The 21,648-nt window shown below is 34.4% G+C and overlaps 1 protein-coding gene across 1 annotated transcript; it reads left to right on the forward strand.

Moving 5' to 3' along the window:
* Positions 1-805: 805 nt before the first annotated feature.
* Positions 806-1,243, forward strand: LOC129308906 (uncharacterized). The gene has a single exon (XM_054950276.1). It carries the CDS (start codon positions 806-808, stop codon positions 1,241-1,243), a length of 438 nt encoding a protein of 145 aa, XP_054806251.1.
* Positions 1,244-21,648: the final 20,405 nt, after the last annotated feature.

Consider the following 21,648-nt stretch of genomic DNA (forward strand, 5'->3'; position numbering starts at 1 on the left):
TAATAGTAAGAAAAAGGTTCTCTAGAGTTAAACTAGTGCTTTGTAACTGGTTCGAGTCAAAACTATAAAGTTTTAAAGCTTTAGGCAAGAATTTCCCTAATCTGGAGAGAAGCTAGTGAGAGAAAAATTTCTAGAAAATGTTAAAGCTTGAAATGAGGGGTGATTAATGGTAATGTGCATAATCGAGTGTGAAATGTGGATTTGATAGTAATTAAGTGTTTAATTATGATAATGTCACTTTTGGTCAATATAAAAATTGACTCTGAATGTCAATTCTATGTATATTCTAGTATGTGATGCATGAATTATGAGAGAGGAGCTTGAATAGGGTTGAAGATGCACGAGTAACCTTTCTCACAAACAGAACAGTTGAGGTAAGCATATAGTTTATTATGTTTATTAACTATTATAACTATGTAAAAGAGAATGTCAATTATCAAATTGTGAATTTATGAGTTTTAGTATGAACTTTGCATTATGAAATGAATTTAAAAAGTTATAGATTTTTCATGAGTATATATATATTGTGGAAAGATGTATATAGTAGAAGTTATGAAAGAGCATGGTCACAGGGATTACGAGTTCACCCAAGATATGTGGGGTTGTGTGTGTAGAGATTTGTGAGTGTAAAATCCATATAGTCGGGCTGGCACCATAGGACATCCGGTGCAGCATTTTATAGGCTGTTACTATGGGTAATCCGATACAGCATATTATGGAAGCTACACATTCGTTCATTTCAAAAGAATGTGTAGATAGATTGAATTAAAACTAAAAGAGTTATTTATGATAATTAAAAGTGGCTATGCCTTCTGGACTCTCAAGTATTACTAGCAGAGCATGTTTGAGAGTTGAGATTGTATTTGAAGATCGAGTATATGTGATCGATCTGATTTGCATTCCTATGAAAGGGATTGATGTGATAGTTGGCATGGATTGGCTAGCAGCTAATAATGCTACGCTAAACTATGCCAGGAAGTTAGTGTCTTTGCCGGTGTCGTTGGCAGGGACTAATTCTACTGAGCAACTTAGGCTTTTATTAGTTATGCGAGATGAGAAGCTAGTTAACCAAGGGTGTGACGCCTACATGGTAGTCTACATGGATAGTAATATATATGATGGGGGTATTGAGAAGATTAGAGTGGCAAGTGAATTTCTCAAGGTATTTTCTGAGGAGATGTTTGGATTACCTCCAAAAAGAGAAGTTGAATTCTCAAAGATTTGGTACAGAACCAATTTTTAAAGCCCCATATCAAATGTCACCCTCAGAATTGAATGAATTGAAGAAGCAAATTGAAGATTTACTTGACAAAGGATTCACCAGGCCGAGTATATCAACTTGGGGTTCACCAGTATTGTTTGTAAAAAAGAAGGATGGCAGTTTGTGATTGTGCATCAACTGCCAACAATTGAACAAGGTGATAGTCAAGAATAAGTACCCTTTACCCAAGATCGATGATCTGCTAGATCAATTGGCTGGAGCCTCAATCTTTTCTAAGATTGACTTGAGGTCAGGGTATTATCAGCTAAAGGTTTCAGGGAAAGATGTACCTAAGACAGCCTTTTATACGTGTTATGGGCACTATGAGTTCCTTGTCATGCCATTTGGTCTGACCAATGCACCTGTGATTTTCATGGATTACATGAACCGTATCTTTAAACCATACTTAGACTAGTTTGTTGTGGTTTTCATCAATGACATTCTGGTTTATTTGGAAAATGAGGAACAACATGCCAAACATCTTCGGATTGTCCTTTAGATTCTTAAAGAGAATAAACTCTATGCCAAGCTTAGTAAGTGTGAGTTTTGGCTAAAAGAAGTGAGATTTTTGGGCCATATGATATCAACAGATGGGATTTCTATTGATCCTCATAAAGTTGATGCTATGCTAAAATGGGAATGGCCTAGTTCAGTTACGAAAATTTAAAGTTTTCTAGGATTAGCTATATATTATCAAAGATTTATCTAAGGTTTGTCTCAAATTGCTTCCCCATTGACAAAATTGACCCGAAAAGATCATCCTTTTATTTAAGATGACAGGTGTAAGACTATATTTTAGAAGCTAAAAGAGAGACTAACTACTGTGCCTGTGTTAATAATTCCGAATCCGAGACTACCATATAAGGTGTATACATATGCTTCCCTAAGAGGTTTGGGTTACATGCTAATACAGGATAGAAGAGTGGTGGCAAATGCATCAAGACAACTCAGGCCACATGAAGAGAACTACCTGATTCATGATTTAGAACTAGTAGTAGTAGTTTTTTGCACTGAAGATGTGGCATCATTATTTGTTTGGGTTAGTGTTTAGCGTATTCGGTGACCACAAGAGTTTAAAGTATCTAATGGACTAAAAGGAATTGAATATAAGATAAAGAAGATAGATGAAATTGCTTAAAGACTATAACTTTGAGTTGAAATACCATTCGGGGAAAGCTAACATGGTAGCTGATGTTGAGCAGAAAGATGTTACATATAGCTAACCTAATGATCCAAGAACACAATTTAATGATTGATTCTCAACAGGATGCACCGTTAAAAGCTTTAATTGGTGCTTATACTATTCTGATTAGTAGCGATTTTTAAAAGGAATTGAGAATGGCACAGTTGGAAGATGAGTATCTTCTTAAGATTAGAGAAGAGGTTGAGTCAAATCTGGCTAAAGATTTCAGCTTTAATGATGATGGATTCATAATTTATCGAGATAAAATTTGTGTGCCTAACAATGAAGATTTGAGAAGGGTGATTCTAAATGAAGCACACTACAGCAAGTATACTATTCACCCAAGACCTATAAAGATGTATCAGGACATTAAGCATTATTGGTGGTGGCCAGGAATGAAAAGAGAGGTGACAGAATTTGTGGCTCGGTGTTTGACTTGCCAAAAAGTAAAAATTGAACATCAGAGGCCGATTGGGACACTACAGCCATTAGAAATACCTAAGTGGAAATGGGACAACATTTCCATGGATTTCATCTCTAGATTGCCAAGAACTCAATCGAGATGTGATACTATTTGTGTGATTGTTGACTGATTGACTTAGTTAGCCTACTTTTTAGCCATTAGGATCAGTGATTCTTTAAAGAAGTTGGCTGAGACCTATATCTAAGAGGTTGTACGTTTACATGGAGTGCCTAAGGAAATAGTCTCTGATCGAGATTCAAGATTTACATCCAGGTTCTGAGGAGCATTATAAAGAGCCATGGGTACTACTTTAAAGTTTAATACTACTTATCATCCTTAGACTGATAGACAAATGGAGCGAACCATTCAGACTTTAGAAGATATGCTATGATTTTATGTGTTAGAGTTGCGTGGTAGTTGGGATAGCTATTTTCCATTGGCTGAATATGCATACAATAATAGTTATCATTCCAACATTCAAACGGCTACATATGAAGCTTTATATGGAGGAAAGTATAGATCACCTTTGTGTTAGACCGAGTTAAGTGAAAGAATAGTAGGGCCAAATATTATAGATCAAACTACTCAAAAAATTGAGTTGATATGACATAAGTTATTAACAGCTAAAGGCAGGCAAAAGAGCTATGCTGATTGAAGAAAGAGACTATTGGAGTTTTTGATAGGTGATCATGTGTTTTAGAAGGTTATGCCTGTAACAGGAATTAGGAGATCAACTGGAGCTAAGAAATTGACTCCTAAATTCATGGGTTCGTTTAAAGTCTTAAAGAGGATCGGACCAGTTACTTATTGAATTGCTTTACCTCCACAGTTATCTGCTTCATAATGTGTTCCAAGTGTCTCAACTCAAGAAGTACTAACCAGGTCCTTCTCATGTGTTTAAGCCTGAAGAAGTAGAATTATGAGAAAATATGACCTATAGGGTAAAACCATAATGAATAGTAGATGTGGAGGATAAGCAATTAAGAAATAAAACTATTTGACTAGTGAAAGTATTTTGAAAGGGTATGACTCTTGGTGATGCAACCTGGGAGACAGAAGCTAAGATGAGACAGTTATACCCTCAGTTATTTCAATTTTAGGGATAAAATTCTTAAAAAGGAAGGGAGAACTGTAACATCTCAAATTTCTAATCCTGTGTTCATGATTGATTAGGGATGAGTTATTGATTTAATGAAAGGATTAGAGTTCTAAGTAGTGAAGTGATATATTGACTCATTGGGATGTTATATGAACAGATATGAGTAGAAGAGCAGGGTCCTGAAGCAGAGCAGGTAACCAAAGTGAGGATTTTCCTCACTGTGCCACGTGCTGCGGTAGGTGCAGAGATGCTGCAGCGCATGGAGTAGAAATCCGATTAATAGGGATGTGTCTAGCTCGAAAATAGAAGGGAGAAACGTGGGAGGAGAGTTCTCAAGTGCAGAAGAGCCAAGGCTATGTTAGGGCAAGCTAAATCAAGAGCAAGGACGGTATTTCTAACTCATTACTTATTGGGTAAGTCACGTAGTGCCTTAACCACTAAATCTACTCTATTTTTGCTTAATTTTAATTAATGAGAAAGTGAATTCAGGAGTTTTAAGGATTTGATTTCTTACCCAATAGTAAGAAAAAGGTTCTCTAGAGTTAAACTTGTGCTTTATAACTGGTTAGAGTCGAAACGATAAAGTTTTAAAGCTTTAGGCAAGAATTATCCTAATCTAGAGAGAGTAGTGAGAGAAAAATTGCTAGAAAATGTTAAAGCTTGAAATGAGGGGTGATCAATAGTAGTGTGCATAATCGAGTGTGAAATATGGATTTAATAGCAATTAAGTGTTTAACTGCGATAATTGTCACTTTTGGTCAATAGAAAAATTGACTCTGAATGCCAATTCTGTGTAGATTCTAGTGTGTGATGAACGAATTATGAGAGAGGAGCTTGAGTAGGGTTGAAGATGCACGGGTAACCCTTTCTCACAAACAGAAGGGTTGATATAACCATATAGTTTATTATGTTTAATAACTATTATAACTGTGTAAAAGTGAATGTCAAATATCAAATTGTGAATTCATGAGTTTTAGCATGAACTTTACATTGTGAAATAAATTTGAAAAGTCATGGATTTTTCATGAGTATATTATATATATATATATTATGGAAAGATGTATACAGTGGAAGTTGAGAAAGAGCATGATCATAGGGGGTAGGAGTTCACCCAGGATATGTGGGGTTGTGTATGTGTAAAGATTTATGAGTGAAAAATCCATATGGTCAGGCTGGCATTATGGGACATCTGGTGCAGCATTATATAGGCTGTAACCATAGGTAATCCGGTACATTATATTATGGGACATTTGGGCAGTTTGGTAACTCCTTAGTGCCCGTTAGGGTGCGATTAGGAGTCAACAACACCTCTATCGCAAGTATGTGAAGAGGGAAACCATAGTCTATATGTGGGTTAGATTATCTTTAGCTAGGTGTTTCCATCACCAAAAGTGAGCTCGGGTCAACAGATGGTTGATCCATAAGAGCCTATGGTTTCATGTTGGGCAGCTTTAGAGTTTTGGTGGATAGTTGATCATGTTATGGTGTAAAAGTATTGCAAAGGTGATTTACATGTGAAAAAGATATTTTAGTATTGATATGTGATATGTATATGTGCAATATAATGTTTTCAACTACTTTGGCATGGTTATTTGTGGTAATAGTTATTTAATGAGCTATATTTGGTTACTGAGATTTTTATCTCACCCGTGGTTATTTACATTTTTTAGGTTCTGGTACTAGTGGGTCAAAGGGAAAGGATATAGGCTAAGCTGATATCTCTTGCCTCAATCTTTGTAAGATATGGTGTAATGATTTGTAAAATTATGAGTCAAAAGTATGTATAAGTTGCCATAGGATTTGTACATGTGCATTAGTTATGCTTATGGTATGCTTTTGTGATTTTGAACTCCTTAGCCTTGTATGTGTGTGAATGAGAAAATGACTGGAAAGGCTAGTTGATGGATGTAATTAGGTGTGTATATGAAATGAGTGGAGATTAAACGAAGTAATTTGGTTATATATAATTCTAGAAATGTGAAAATGTGATTTTGGCCTAAAGTGTGAAATGGGCAGATTATAGGCCAAATTTGTGTATGTGTGTTATATTATGCATGTGTATGGTCTATTAGGTGTATTTTGTCTATTTGGACTTGGTCAAGGCCCAAAAAGTGGCTACTGACAATTAGTTTCGAATTAAGATACTTAAGTGGCAAAACTTTGATAGGAAATAGTCAAAGTGCACTTTAGTGTCCAATTTTTAATAGAAATATTAGATTGGGATGAAACCAGTGTCATTAGTTATATTTTGAAATAAGCTTCATGTTGGCGCTTGAACCATCCCAATCGGACTTTGTACGTGGAAATGGAGTGCATTTGAATTTTGTATTAGAAATTGCCGTTTGACAATAAATTCAGGTGTGTGTGCCATGGTGCATGTACTCGCATGCCACGAAACACGGCACAGTGTAGGCAATTGTGGCCTTAGTGCCATATGCCGTGGCACATGTGGCACAAGCCATGGTGCACTGTATAAATTTTTATTTTATTTTTAAGTGATGCACATGTTTTCTTGACCTTTGATGCACCAAGTCTAAATGCTTCCACTGTCTATGAAATTTTATATAGGATTGAATAACCCAAGTGATTATAAAAAATCTTTTTTGAAAATCTTTTATTAGGATCTTAATGTTTTCAACAATTTCAACTCAAATATTCATAGTAATTAGTGAATTTGTAGTGGAGTGTATGGTAATGTTAGTGAGGGCATTATAGAAAGTGTGCTTTAGTCAACAAATGGTTGATCTAGGAGAGCCTATGGTTTCATGTCGGGGAGCATTAGATGTTCCGTGACTAGATGATCATGCTTGTGTGTAATTGTGCAGAATTTTTTAAAAAAGAGGAATTATTTCATATTTTGATACATATATGGTATTAACTTAGTTTTTATACTTTAGCATGATTATTTTTGGTAATAGACATTTAATGAACTATATTTGGTTACTGAGATTTTTATCTCACCCATGGTTATTTAAATTTTTTAGGCTTTCGTGCTAGTAGTTTGAAGGGGAAAGACATTGGCTGAGTTGAGATGGCTCACTAAGCCTTTGTAAGAATTTGGTGTAATGAAATTGTTGTTAATAGTTGTAAATATGTATAAGTTCTCGTAGGATTTAAACATGTGCATATTATCGTGAATGTTGTGTTTTGTGATTTTGAGCTTCCAGCCCTTATATATGTGTGAATGATGAAATGACTGGATGGGCTAGTGGATGAAACTATATGATATGTGAAGTGGTTGGATAGTAATTTGGCCATGTATGAGATTAAAGAAGTAAAAATGTGATCTTAGCCCAAAGTGTGAAATGGGCGATTTATGTAACGTCCTGAATTTCTTAATTCTAAGTTTAGAGGTTAATTAAGGGTGAAATGAAATTAAAGTGGGATTAGAAATTTGGGTGATTAATTAGTATTTTGACTTATTTGTGTGTTGTATGAACAGATATGGGTGATATGAGTGCATTTCGGGTCAAAGCAAGTATGTGTGGTAAGAATAAATCTCATTATGCCACACATCGCAGCTTGTGCTATATGCGTTGCATCACATAGACTAGAATTTGCCTTTATAAGTCATGAAATTTAGAAATTTTAAATGAGAGAATTTAAGAAACACATGAAACAGAGAGAGGAGAAGGACCGAGGAGCTAGGTTAAGTCATTTTGGAGCGGAGGAAGGTGATTCGGATTGGAAACTTTTTAGGTAAGTTATGTATAACTCTTACCTTCCATTCTACACAAATTTCTCTGAAAATGAGTTATAGGAAAATTGAATCAGTGAAATTTGAGGGGTTTAATTTTTGCCTAATAATAATAAAAAGGTTCTCAGAAGTTAAATTAGAGCTTTGTGACTAGTTTAGAGCTGAACAATAGAGCTTTGAATTCAGGGGCTCAATTTTGGCCTTTAGAGAGAGAAAGTTAAGGAAAAATCTATCTTAAGTGAAATAAGACCAATTGAGGTGATGTAAAGTAGTAATTGGGTAACTATGGACTTAAAATGGATAAATGAAAGAGTTTCTGGAAGAATATAGTCATAAATTGTAAAAATGAATTTTTGGTCAAAATAGACCAATTAACTAAAATGTACCAGATGTTTTCAGATTGGCATATTGGGCGAGTGAGTAGAGGAAGGAAGATTGAGATAAGCTTGTGTGATAGTAGAAATCCACAGTTAACCTTTCTAGTGACAGAAGGGTTAAGGTAACTAGATAACTTTCTTGGTTTAACTATTTATTGTAATTGTATGCTAGTATACTATATAATGCATGAAATGGTTTTTAAATTGAGCATGTTTTGTAGCATTGAGTGATTGTGTGTGTAAAATGACTTTTGGTTGAAATGAGTATTGAAATTGTGTTTTATAATGTAAAGTGTAATGTAAAGTGTAATATATATATATATATAATGTGCAAGAAAGTGTTAAATGATAAAAGGAAACCTTAAATAGTTCAAGAAAGCATAGTCCGAGTGGTGGGAGTTTACCTGAGGGTATAGGAGACAATAAAGACCATATGTCAAGGTTTTCTTAGTACCCTATTAGGGTATGGTGTTAGAAACAATTCTCCTTAGTTCCTTAAAAGGTGCGGTATTAGAGAAGATCTCCTTAGTGCCTATTAAGGTATGGTGTTGGAGATGAGAGACTCCTTAATATCTTTGTGATGCAGGTTGGAGTCAATGATACCCCATTGTGTATATTGGGGAAAAACTATAGTCGATATTGTGCGTTAGAACATCTTTGGTCGGATGATTCTACCACTGCAGGTGAGGTCAAGACTAATGAAAGTGTACATTGGTCTGAGATGAGCCTATTTTTTTTATTTTAGCATGATTTGGAGGTTTGCTTGGTAGAGATCATGCTGGTATTTTATGTGATATAATGAAATATCTTGGGATAACACGAAATCCTTTGGTATTGATGAAAAGTTGAAAATGAAATGTGATATGTGATGTAAATACTACTTTTTAAGATTTGAATGATATACTACATTTACTTTCATATTGTTACATGTGATAGTCAATAGGAGTGAGTTATTCTATTACTGAGATTTTTATCTCACCCCTGTGGTTACATGTTTACAAGATCAAGAAGTGATCAGGCTAAAGAAAGAGAGTTGGGACCAGCTTGAGTTGTGAAGCCATGTACTCTGAGGCCAAAGAACGGAACTAAACAATTGTATATACAAGTGTATATGAGTTGCCATAGGGTTTCATGCATGTATTGAATTGAGTTTTTGTCAAATCAAACCTGATTATGTGTATATGTGTTGTTTGAGACAAAAGGGCTTTGATTTGAGTATGTTTGTGTTAAATTGGTTGTTTGTGTTGTTGAATCTTAAGCCAAAAGACAAATTATGATGAAATGAGTAATTTAGGGGCTAAGATTGTATTGTGAATATGAATACATATGTATGAGTTAAGAAATAGCCAAGTAGGCTAAGTTATGTTGGGAAATGGCATAATATATCAAGTTAGTGAATTGTGAAAATTGACTGTAGAAGGTTTAAATTTTGATGTTTGAGTATGACTGTGATTAATTAAGGTCAGTTAGGTGTATTAGATCCTTTTGGACTTGGTTCAAGGCCTAGTGTGGTCTAAGAGAGAAAGGGATTGAATTGAGCACTTGTATGCGTAAAATTTTTAGAAAAAGTAAATTTTTGCTCTCGAGTCTCTAAATTTTGATCGGACCATTATATCGTGTCTAAACCTGTCTCATTAGTTAGTATATGAGCTAAGCTTCGTGTGGGCACTTGAATCACTTCGATTGGATGTCATATGAGAAATTGGCATACGCCGGAAGTTCGTCATTTTTGTTGTCAAAATGACAACAGAAATTCGGACAGGCATACCACAACATATAGAGACACATGCCGCGGCACATGACATAGATAGGGTGAGCGTGTGGCTTTTTGCCATATGCTGCGGCACACTGACCATCTATCATGGTGCACATACTAAGTTTTAGTTTTATTTGTATGCCGAATTGCATGCAATTTGAAATAGGAATGCTGGTGGGTTATATCCACTATGTAATTGAGGTATGTATGATTTACTTTCTTTATGTTTTTCTCTAATTATGCTGTGAACTAATCAATTTTTTAAAATAAGTCTTCGGTTGAAGCTTTTGAAATGAAATTTAATTATTGTGAATGATATGAGCTAATGGTAACACTGTAATCTTCTTCTATATTGAGTGGATATAGGAATAGGTTATAGTTTATAGGCCATATGTGTGCGTGTGTGATATATTATGCATGCGTGTGGTGTGTATTACCCATTTGGACTTAGTCAAGGCTTAAAAAGTAACTAATGACAATTGGTTTTGAATTAAGACACTTAAGTAGCAAAATTTTGGCAGAAAAAGGTCAAAATGCACTTAGGTGTTTAATTTTTGATAGAGATATTAGATTATGATGAAACCAATGTCATTAGTTAGAATTCAAAATAAGCTTCGTGTAGGCACTTGAATCATCCCAATCGGACATTATAGGTCGAAATAGAGCACATTTGAATTTCATATCAGAAACTACCATTTGACAGTAGATTCAAGTGTGTGTGACGTGGCATATGTACCCACATGCTGCGGCGCACAACATAGAGCAAGTGACTGTGGCCCCCTTGCCACATGTTGCAGCATATGTGGCATGAGCCGTGGTACACGGTGCCAAATTTCACTTTGTTTTTCAATGATGCATATGTTTTCCAGATCCTTGATACACATAGGTTTATTGCTTCCACTATGTGTATAAATATTTATACTTGAGTGAGCTATAAAATGATTTCTAAAAATTTTTATTAGGATCCCAAGACTTTAAATATTTTCAAAGCAAATGATTTGATTTGATCAATTATAGTAGAGTGTATGGTAATGTCAATGAGGGCATTACACACGGTGTAACATCCTTAATTTCTTAATCCTAAGTTTAGAGGTTAATCAAGGGCAAAGTGAAAATTAAAGTGGGATTAAAGATTTGGATGATTAATTAGCATTTTGACTTATTGGAGTGTTGTATGAACAGATATAGGTGATAGGAGTGCATTTCAGATCGAAACAAGTGCACATGGTGAGAATAAATCTTACTGTGCCACGCGCCGCGGCATATGCTATGTGCGCCGCAGCACATAGACTAGAATTTGCCTTCATAAGTCGTGAATTTTAAAAAAATTTCAAAAGAGAGAAATTGAGAAACACATGGAACAGAGAGAGGAGAAGGGATGAGAAGTTAGGTCAAGTTATTTTGGAGCGGTGAAAGGTGATTCAGATCGATAACTTGCTAGGTAAGCTACGTATAACTCTTACCTTCTATTCTACACAAATTTATCTAAAAATGAGTTATAGGGAAATTGAATTAGTGAAATTTTAAGGGTTTGATTATTGCTCAATAGTAATAAAAAGGTTCTTAAAAGTTAAATTAGAGCTTTATGATTGATTTATAGCTAAACGGTAGAGCTTTGAACTTGGAGGCTCCATTTTAGGGCTTTAGAGAGAGAAAGTTAGGGCAAAATCTATCTTGAGTGAAATAAGACTGGTTAAGGTGATGTAAAGTAGTAATTGGATAGTTATAGACTTAGAATGGATAAATGAAAAAGAGCTTATAGATGAATATAGCCCTAAATAGTAAAAATGAGTTTTTGGTCAAAATGGACCAAATGACTAAAATGTGCTAAATGTATTCAGATTGGCATATTAGACTCGTGAGTAGAGAAAGGAAGCTTGAGAAAAGCTTGAGTGATAGTTGAAATCCACGGGTAACCTTTCTTGTGACAGAAAGGTTGAGATAACCGAATAACTTCCTTTGTTTGACTATTTATTGTAATTGTATGTTAGTATGCTATGTAATGCATGAACTAGTTTTGAATTAAGCATGTTTTGTGGCATCGAGTGATTGTGTGTGTAAAAATGACTTTTGGTCAAAATGAGCATGTTTTTGCAATGTAAAGTATTATATATATGTGTGTGTTATGTATAAGAAAAAGTAGATTGTGAAAAGGGAACCTTAAATGGTTCGAGAATGTATGATATGAGCGGTGGGAGTTCACCTAAATATAGGGGATGATAAACACTATATGCCAAGGTTTCCTTGGTACCCTGTTAGGGTGCTATGTTGAAAACAATTCTCCTCAATACCTTGAAAGGTTTTATGTTAGAGAAGATCTCCTGAGTGCCTCATAAGGTACTATGTTAGAGATGAGAGATTCCTTAGTATCTTTGTGACACTGGGGGAATCAACGACGCCCTATTGTATGTATTGGGGAAAAACATAGTCTGTATTGTGCGGTTGAACATCTTTGGCTGGGTGATTCTACCACTATAGATGAGCTCAAGACTAATGAGAGTATACATTGGTCTGAGATGAGCCTATGGTTTCATGTCGGGGTGATTTGAAGGACTGGTTGGTAGAGATCATACTAGTATTTTATGATATGACGAAATATCTTGAGATAGCACGGAATCCTTCAGGATTGACAAAAAGTGAAAAATGAATGTTGGAGTAATGACACTCCAATTACTTATAATAGGGGGAACTAGTAGTCCAAAAGTGGTTTAGAACACCTTAGCTAGGTAGTCCTGCCATGGATGGTGAGCTTGGGGACCATACATATGGTTTATTTCCGTAAAATAGCTTACCAGTTCGGTTAAGAGTATTGGAGGACCGAATAGATAGTGATCATGCATACAACTTGTATTGATTTTATATGATATGTCTATCATGCTCATTTTAAAGCTCATTTATAACTTGGCATGTTAATCAATAATGTAGATTATCTTAGTTATCGAGATTTTTATTTCACCCCATGATTATCATTTTACAAGTTTTGTCGGTGAGTTTGAGCAGTGGAAGGAATTAGGCAAGGATTAGCAAATTTGCTATATCACAAATAGTAATGCCCAATTTCAGTTTAAGTGGTGTAAATAAACTTGTGATATGATATTATTTGTTACCAACTAGGAATGCATGCCATTTGGATTGGTTGTACTTCTATTATACTATGATATTTTGTATTTTAGCTTAACATTGTATATTATGTGTATATGTGGTAATTTTTGTGGTGATGGGCTAAAATACTAATATAAGTACAAGGAATGTCTTATACATGTGGTGACAATATATATGTGGTGTATTATGTGGCAATAGAAGCCAAATAATGTATGTGGTATTGATTATGTATTTTGGCCATATTGGGTGAAATTGGCATTAAGTGGCTAAATTTTATGTTTGTATTTTTTGTGTTTTTGAATGCTCAATCAGGTGTATTTTGTTCCATTGGACTTGGTTCAAGCCTCAAAATTGGTTAATGGTATAAGTTTTGAGTTTTGGGTGCTTGGATGCTTGAAAATTGCTTTTAAAAATTGACTTTTGCATGCCATTGTCTAAAATTCTTATATGATGTCGGATCATAACAAAACTTGTACCATTAGTTATCTTATTGAATAAGCTTCGTGTGGGCACTTGAATCACTCTAATTGGACATCAAATGCGAAAATGATACGCAGTCGAAGTTCATCTCAAAAAGCTGTCATGATAGCATTTTGCTATCATGGACACATGCGTTGTAGTACATTGCACGCAAGCCGCGATGCATAGTACAGTAGCCAAATTTGCTTTTCTGTGCCACATGTCGTGGTGCATGGACCACAAGCTATGGCACATGTGCCAAAGTACTCAAAAATAACATTTTTTGCCTTATTTTGAAGTGTTTTGCTTCTCAAAACTTTTCTATGCTTCCCATGCCTTCATAAATCATTAAGTTTGAGCTCCAACTACTTATTTGAAGGGTTTTTATGGGATCCCAAATATTTCACAATTATTTCTAAAAGATTATTAGTTTTAACCCATATATATATATTATGAGCTTAAGAGCAATCCTTGCTCCTAATTATGATTGTTTGTTATCATTATGTGGTGAATTTTGGTAATGCCAAGGTAGACATACACAATGCCTCGTACGATGCCATCTGGATACTTGAGTGAAAGCTATTGTTATAGGTGAACTTAGCCAAAGGTAAATGGCTGTCCAAGCTACCTTTTCATTCAAGGGCACATGATCGTAACATATCCTTCAGAGTCTGTATTGTATGCTTGATCTATCCATCAATCTATGAATGATAGGAGGTGCTAAATCTCAACTCAGTACCTATTGCCTTCTGCAGCACTCCCCAGAACCTCAAAGTAAACTGAGGATCTTGATCTGACACTATGTCCTTAGGTACACCATGCAGTCTTACTACCTCTCTCACATATACTTCTACATACTTTTCCACATCATAGGTGGTTTTAACTAGCAAGAAGTGTGCTAACTTCATCAATCAATCCACAATAACCCACACAGAGTCATATCCTGCCTGAGTTCTCAATAGACCAAACACGAAGTCCATTAAAATGTTATCCTACTTTCACTAGGGAATCTTTAGAGGTTGTAGCATCATAGCTAGTCTTTAATGATCAATCTTCACCTTTTAACACATTAGACACTGGCTCACAAACTCAGTAACATCCTTCTTTATAACATGCCACCACCAATGCTTCTTCATATTGCGGTACATTTTAGTTACACTAGGATGCATTGTATATCTGCTCTGATGAGCTTCTTCCAAAAGTCTCTTCCTAATCTCTTTATTTGCAGGTATATAGATTCAGTCTTTATACAGGATGAACCCGTCATTACTGAACCAAAATAAGGTAGTACTACCTTCATTTATATCCCCTCATACCTTTGACAAAAACTTGTCTTTCAATTAAGCTTTTTTTATTTCTTTCCATAACTCACTAGAAATTATGGCTGAATGAATTGCATTCAGAGTATAATCTCATGCCTCAAGCTGCACTTCTAGCAAAAACAACAACAACTAGTGTTCTTGTTGAATTCAGTTCTTGTTTTTCATTCATTTTTTATCCATTGCATGACCTAAGGGAGACCTAGTGAGCAAGTGTCCATTAATCAAGAGAATGAGAGAACCTTAAGGAGGACAAGAAGAGAGAAAAATCCCTTTAATAATTATCTAGTTTTAGAATCCTCCATGGCTGATCCTAATCTCAATCATGATATAGCTCCTCTAGGGATGCCTAAGGACTTAACAATGACTTTAATCTTAACCCTAAAGTCAATCTTATCTGGCAAAATGTTCAAAACTAAAATTTTAAGGTTGTCAACTAAGGGAATAGTGTAAATCGTGAGCTTCCAGGGTTTAATTTCACCTTTGAATGATGCACAAGTCTATCTAAAAACCTAAGGAACAATGACAATTTCATGCATGATCATAATGATTCATTTAGGGAAGAAGTTGGCATTCATCATCCTCAAAATGATGATTTTACAATAAAGCAATTTGCTTCTCCTAATTGGAATACAAATCACTATGGTTTGTACGTCCCTCAACATGACAATACGTTTGAATTTAAGCATTCTCTCATTTAAGCGTTGCTAAAGTTTCATAGTTTTCCCAAGGAAGATTGTCATAGATTCTTACATTCGTTGTAGCTTGTTTGCAATACAATGTGTAATCTTCCCTAAAATCTACTTGACATTAGGAGGTGTTAACCAAATCACCATAATTTCATACCAAACGAAGCTCATAAAATTTATTTGAAAAGCTTGGGACCCAAGACTTGATTTTTAAAAACATCAAAACTTTTAACATTTTAGAGCAATACACAATGGAAATAATCACATGCATTCATCCCTTTCAGGTTATGATTCAAAATTAAAGAAATAAGGCAAGATATCGAGCCATGTGCTGCAGCATGCAACACATGCACTATGGCATGTGGCATAGAGCCTTAAGCTCTAAGTCTCTATCCCATGTGCTGCAATGTGATGCATAATGCACGATGGTGCACGTGATAGAAATTTCTACTATTATATGCCATTTCCATAAAGGATGTTTGATCAGAGTAATTCAATTACCCACATGAAGCTTATTTGTAAGCTAGCTAATGAGATAAATTTGGACATGATCTAAAGGTTCGATTAAAATTTGGACGCTCAGGTGCAAAAAGTCACTTTTAACAAAATTCTCACATGCCCAAGTACTCCAATCGTACACTTTGTCTCTATCGAACCCAAAAATGTGATGCAAACGGTGTGAGAGTGGAGGTTCCGGCCTTCAAAAGGAAGAGCACAGAAATGGGAGTCGCCACCAAGATTTTGAGATGGAGACTGAGAGATGAGCAAAAAAACAGAGAAAAATAGAGGACGAAGGAAACGCTGAAGAGAGAGAAGAGATGAAGATCAGAAGCAAAAACTAGAGATTGAGGGAGAGAGGAGATAGAGATTAGAGGGAGAGTTTTTTTTTTAGAGAAACAGAGACAGAGAAAACTGGATGAGAAGACAGAAACTAGACGAAGAAAAAAATTAAAAAAATAGAGCATGAACGAGAGAGAAAGAATAACAGAAATTGAGAGTAGAGATCAGAGCAGAAAAGAAGAAAAGACCGAGAAGAAGAAAAGAGGACAAACGAGGAGATCACGAAATGGCTTCTTTGTTAATGGCATTAACACTGTCTCCTTTGGTAACCAGTCGAGACATGAGTGCTTGAGGTTCTTGAACTTCCTTCACATTCCTTACCGGTTCATCCAGACATAGGCTTGTTGTTAGGGCAAGCAAAGCAAAGCTACTCTTTGTATGACCAAGAGGAACAGATCATGAAAATCACTGGCACGGACTCACGATTTTCACAAACGGATGAGGACCACAAGTGTTTAAGTTTATTCTATTTTATTAACTGTACTAATGGTTGTCCACATTATTCCTAATCTATTGAGTGCAAAAACTCGTGAGCTAATTCTCAAGAACAAGGTTGAGGAGCTCGACAGGGAGATAGGACTTACCCTTACACAAAAAAAATCTAGAAGGCTTGTTAAAGTGTTGACTCATGAGGTCTAAGGTACATTTAGTTTTGCATAGTTGATTCTCAAATTACCTTTCAAACTTTTTAATTACCATGATTTAGAATAATGCAACGTGAGGTGACATGGTTGAGGTGACATGCTGTACATTAATCTTTGTTCATTTGTAGTAGTTTATTCATGCATACCGATAATCGTGGCTAATGACATACATATACATCATGGTGCTTTATATTCCCATATGTTGTCATGATTTTCTTATAAAAAGAAAAAAAGATAGATATATATATATATATATACTTATGGTTTATTTGTCGTGAGAAATTTTAAGAATTTCCGCTGACATTTAAAATGATCTCATGTCGTGAAAATCAATAAAATTTCACAGATACGAGAATCAATCTTATAATAAATATTTAAGTCTCATGTGAGATTTCAAGAATCTTCGTAGAGACTTAAATTAATCACATTATTGTGTAGGATAATAAATCCTCGTAGATATCGTGATTCACAATTTATATGGTAAATAAATAAATGAATTTTGTAAATAAAATAATAAATGTTTTTATAATTTTAATTAATTTAATTAATGAATTTAGATTATAATTATATTTACCAATTAGGTCTTTTGGTAATATAAGATTTTTAAATATCTATAGACCTTTAGAATAATTATTTTACCGTGAAAGTCAATAAGACTTCGCAAGTATAGCAATTAAGATTTCTATATTTAAATATGAATTATACAATTATGTATTAAAATAAATTTAAAATATATAATATTTAATCCTTTATGGTGTGAGGATTTTGACTCTCCGCAGATATTTAGAATAATCGTATTACCGTAAAAGTCAATAAGGCTTTACAGGTATGATGATTAAAATTCTCTAAAAGCATATATATGCATGCTTGAATAAATTATTACTAACATATAAATAAATTTAATTCTTTTATTGTGAGAGATTTTAAAATCTCCGCAAATATTCAAAATGATTGCATTATTGTATAAGCCAATAAGGCTCTATAGGAACTACGATTAAATTCTCAATCATAAAATATAAAAAAATAATTTTAAATTCTTTTCTTTTCAAAAATTCAAAAATTGAGAAAATAATTGAAATTAAGTTACTTTTTGCAATTTAAAACACATATATCAAAAATTTCAGAAATTGTTTTATTCGCAAAATGGTAAATTATTTCTAATTAATTTCTCTTCAAAAAATATTTTCACCAACAACTTATAAGGCCCGAACTACATGGACTTTGATCCCCATCACAGGGTACGAAGGCCTCAGAGTCAGATTCTGAGTTAAGTCCTTCTCGTAAATAAATAAATATTTCTCACTTAATTGTTATCATTTTTATATCAAATACATGAATAAAAAAGAGATAATTAAAATAACTTTAAAACCATATTAATTTAGCACAACAAACTTCAGGTAACCGTTCTCACGAACGGGTGTTGTGGGGTGCCTAACACTTTCCTTACACTCAACCGACTCCCGAACCTATTCTCTGATTTCACAGACCACCCTTATCCTCCTTTAATCGGTTTTCCAAGATTTTTCTCAAAATCTTAGTGGCGACTCCCATTTCTGCGGTCTTCCTTCAAAAGGTCGGAACCTTCGCTCTCGCGCCGTCCGCGTCACATTTCTGGGTGCGACAGTTGGCGACTCTACTGGGGATAGGTTAGAGAGTCAAGCCTATATAAGTTTGTTGTGCTCAAAATATAATATGGTTTTTCTTTTTTATTATCATTACCCTTTTTTTAATTTGTGTGTGGCTTTTCCCCCTCTTTTCCTCTTATCTCTCTCTTCATTTGTTTTATAACATGTCTTAGGATAGATAACATGCGGAATAAATCTTAAGATAGAAGATTCTTATTTGTACATATATTTGTCTTTGTGTTTGACATGATTAACAGTTGAGGGTTGGGTAACATATAGGAATAAGATAACATGCTTGCATGCTCTTATCACATACTGTACACTTACACAATTCAACACACACATTTTGGCCCTATACCTGGATCTATGACTATCATAGGTTAGTAGAGGTTATTAATGGTTTCCTTGAAGAGTTTTTGAACTCTCAGAGGTTATTATGAATGCCTCACCCAAGCCGTTACTTACTCAGTAAATTCGGTCCCTGAAGAGCTTATGTTCTCGGAGGGTCAAAATTACTAAGTAAGGTCTTCATTGTGTGGTGAGGGCATCTTGGGAACCTTCTATCTATCAGGACTATAAATCTACCCTGGAGCTACACGTCTTAGATAAAAACTAGTAGCTAACCATTTTAGCTTATACCAAATGATTACAAAGATAAACAGACTTAAGCTTCTTAAATAGGACACAAAATGAGAGCATGTTTTATTACATCATTATCATCATCATGACATATCATTTGTGCATGCTACCTTAAGGAAAAAAGCTGTAGGTACCTTATGCTAGAATAGGTATTGAATGTTATTACACTAATCAATGTTATTGTGTCACAAAGATGGTACTAGAATTAAATAACTAAGCTTTGCCTATGGGTCTTTGACCCTAGTGACTATAAATTCATTTCATAACATTGAAGAGTTGATGCATTTCGTCAACTAACTCCCATGAAACAACTTTTTTTGTTGTAGGGTAAAATAACAAATTTCATTTTGAAAGTGAAATAGTAGCCATGTATTAGTTTTAACTATTCATAGGCTAATTGTTAATTCTTTCCCCTTATAGTGCAATAAGCACCTGGAGGAGATTGGAAATTTCTCATTTACCTAATGACAAATTAAGCTTTGTTTAACAAAAATTAATTGATTCTTGTGCATAAATGACTGAAAACTATCTCTTTTTTTCCTTGAAAAAAAACAATAACAAGTTATAAGGCTATTACTCTCATGACTTTAATCATGAAGGGATTTTAGTCCCTCGTAGGTTAATAGTTATTTCCATTTCCCTATAATGCAATAAGCATATGGAGGAAAGGAAATTTTGTTTGGCATAAGTGAGGTAGCCTTGTAATTACTTAAGAGAATGTATAAAATTATGACATTTTAAATACCTAAACCTTTTATAGGTATCGCCGAATCATCTTGTGCTTTCCTTAACATCAAGCTTTAAGGCTCAAACAAGCATCAATTGTGACACTTGCTTAAGACAACAAGCGAAAATTATGTTAAAAAATTTTTCTCCTAATTCGATCACAAACCCTACATCTCTGAGCGAGGTTCAAAATTCTTTCAAATTAGTCTCCTACACCAACACAAAGTTGTAAATAAATTTATTATTATTTTTATACATTTTCCCATCTTGACCCTGCACTTGATTCCATAATAATCATCCATCAGAGCAAGGCCATATATGGCAAATAAATGCATTTGCATCCATGAATTTTCATATCACATGTCATTATAAAAAGACTTTGAAATTTTTAAAATATAGGATTTTTGGGTCCTCACATAGAAAGGTCATGGTCCCCCACCTTACTTGCCATAATGCTAGTCATTTTCTCGCTCCTTGCCTATTGTAATTATCTCATCCATTCAAAGCACACCAATGTTTCACTATATACTTTCATACCCTTACCTTGACCATCAAAAATGATATGGCAGGTGTGGATGCTAGCATTCACTTAGGGCGTATAGTTTTTCTGATCAAGTTGTAAGGTCAAAAAATAAAGAGAGGGGATAGAGGAATCAAGCCCAAATGTCACATTCATCAATAAGATCATTCACTATTAAAGAGAGAATTCAAAGATATTGTTTCTAACATATCTTATCTTCATGTTTGTATGGTCAAACTCCACCATTGGAAACAATCTTGTTTAACTTTGTCAATCTTGTAATCATACTTTTTCACTTGACACCCCTGTTTGCTTGTTCTACCCCTTGGGCACAAAACTTCTCTTATACTATACATTACTCCCTTAATGTTTGGTATTCCCAATGAAAAAATCACAATGGATATGGAAAAGATCAATTTGGGAAAAAATGCCCTTAATTCATGAAAATATGAAGCAAAGTGAATGAATTGAAAAAAAATAGAGAGAAAAAGATAAAAATAAAAAGAGACTTATTAGAGAGATAAGATAGCATGCTCATTAGCAAGTTAAGTCAAAGATATGAGGCATTTTTTTCTTCTTTCCTAAATCTTGAAGGAGTTTCCCCCTAGTCATTCATATTGAGCTAGAAGTAATGTATCTTTCATTCACCTATTTACAAATATCACCGGGGTTGGGTACTCAAACATATGTTTATACTAAATTTCAAATTTCAAGAGAGGATCAATACCTTCTTTCACTCAATTGAAACTTTTTTTTTAACCCTCTAGATTTATCCATTCAAATATTTTGTTTCCATTTCCAAGCTCATGAAGGCAAAGCTTAAGAGCTAAAAATAAAAAAAAGAAAAAAAAGGGAAAAAGCATTCCTATTGCTGAAAAAAAGATTATCCCTCTACTAGCATTCACTCATTGAATGGGGCATAAAGTGGAAAATTGAAAAGGGAAGGAAGGAAAACAAAAAAAAAAAGAAAAAGAAACAGAAAATGAATTTTTCTTCCTTTTCCAGTGATAACTCCATGGAAATGCCAAGTCTTGCAAGATCACATGTTGAAAAAAATTCCATTATGATTTTACACCTATGTTTAGACCATCACATCCTTTCCATTTTCAACCCACAATTTTATCCTATTCTACTATATCACAATCCCTAAATATCCTCTCTTGTTAGGTGAATTTTAGCATAATTTTATGTTAGAGTAGAAGAATAAAAGGTTGAAGGAAGAATTTACATAAGGGCACAGAATTTTTGA

Source organism: Prosopis cineraria, unplaced genomic scaffold (assembly GCF_029017545.1).
Source record: "Prosopis cineraria cultivar Desert tree isolate PC_DT_omini unplaced genomic scaffold, ASM2901754v1 PC4, whole genome shotgun sequence".
NCBI lineage: Eukaryota > Viridiplantae > Streptophyta > Magnoliopsida > Fabales > Fabaceae > Prosopis > Prosopis cineraria.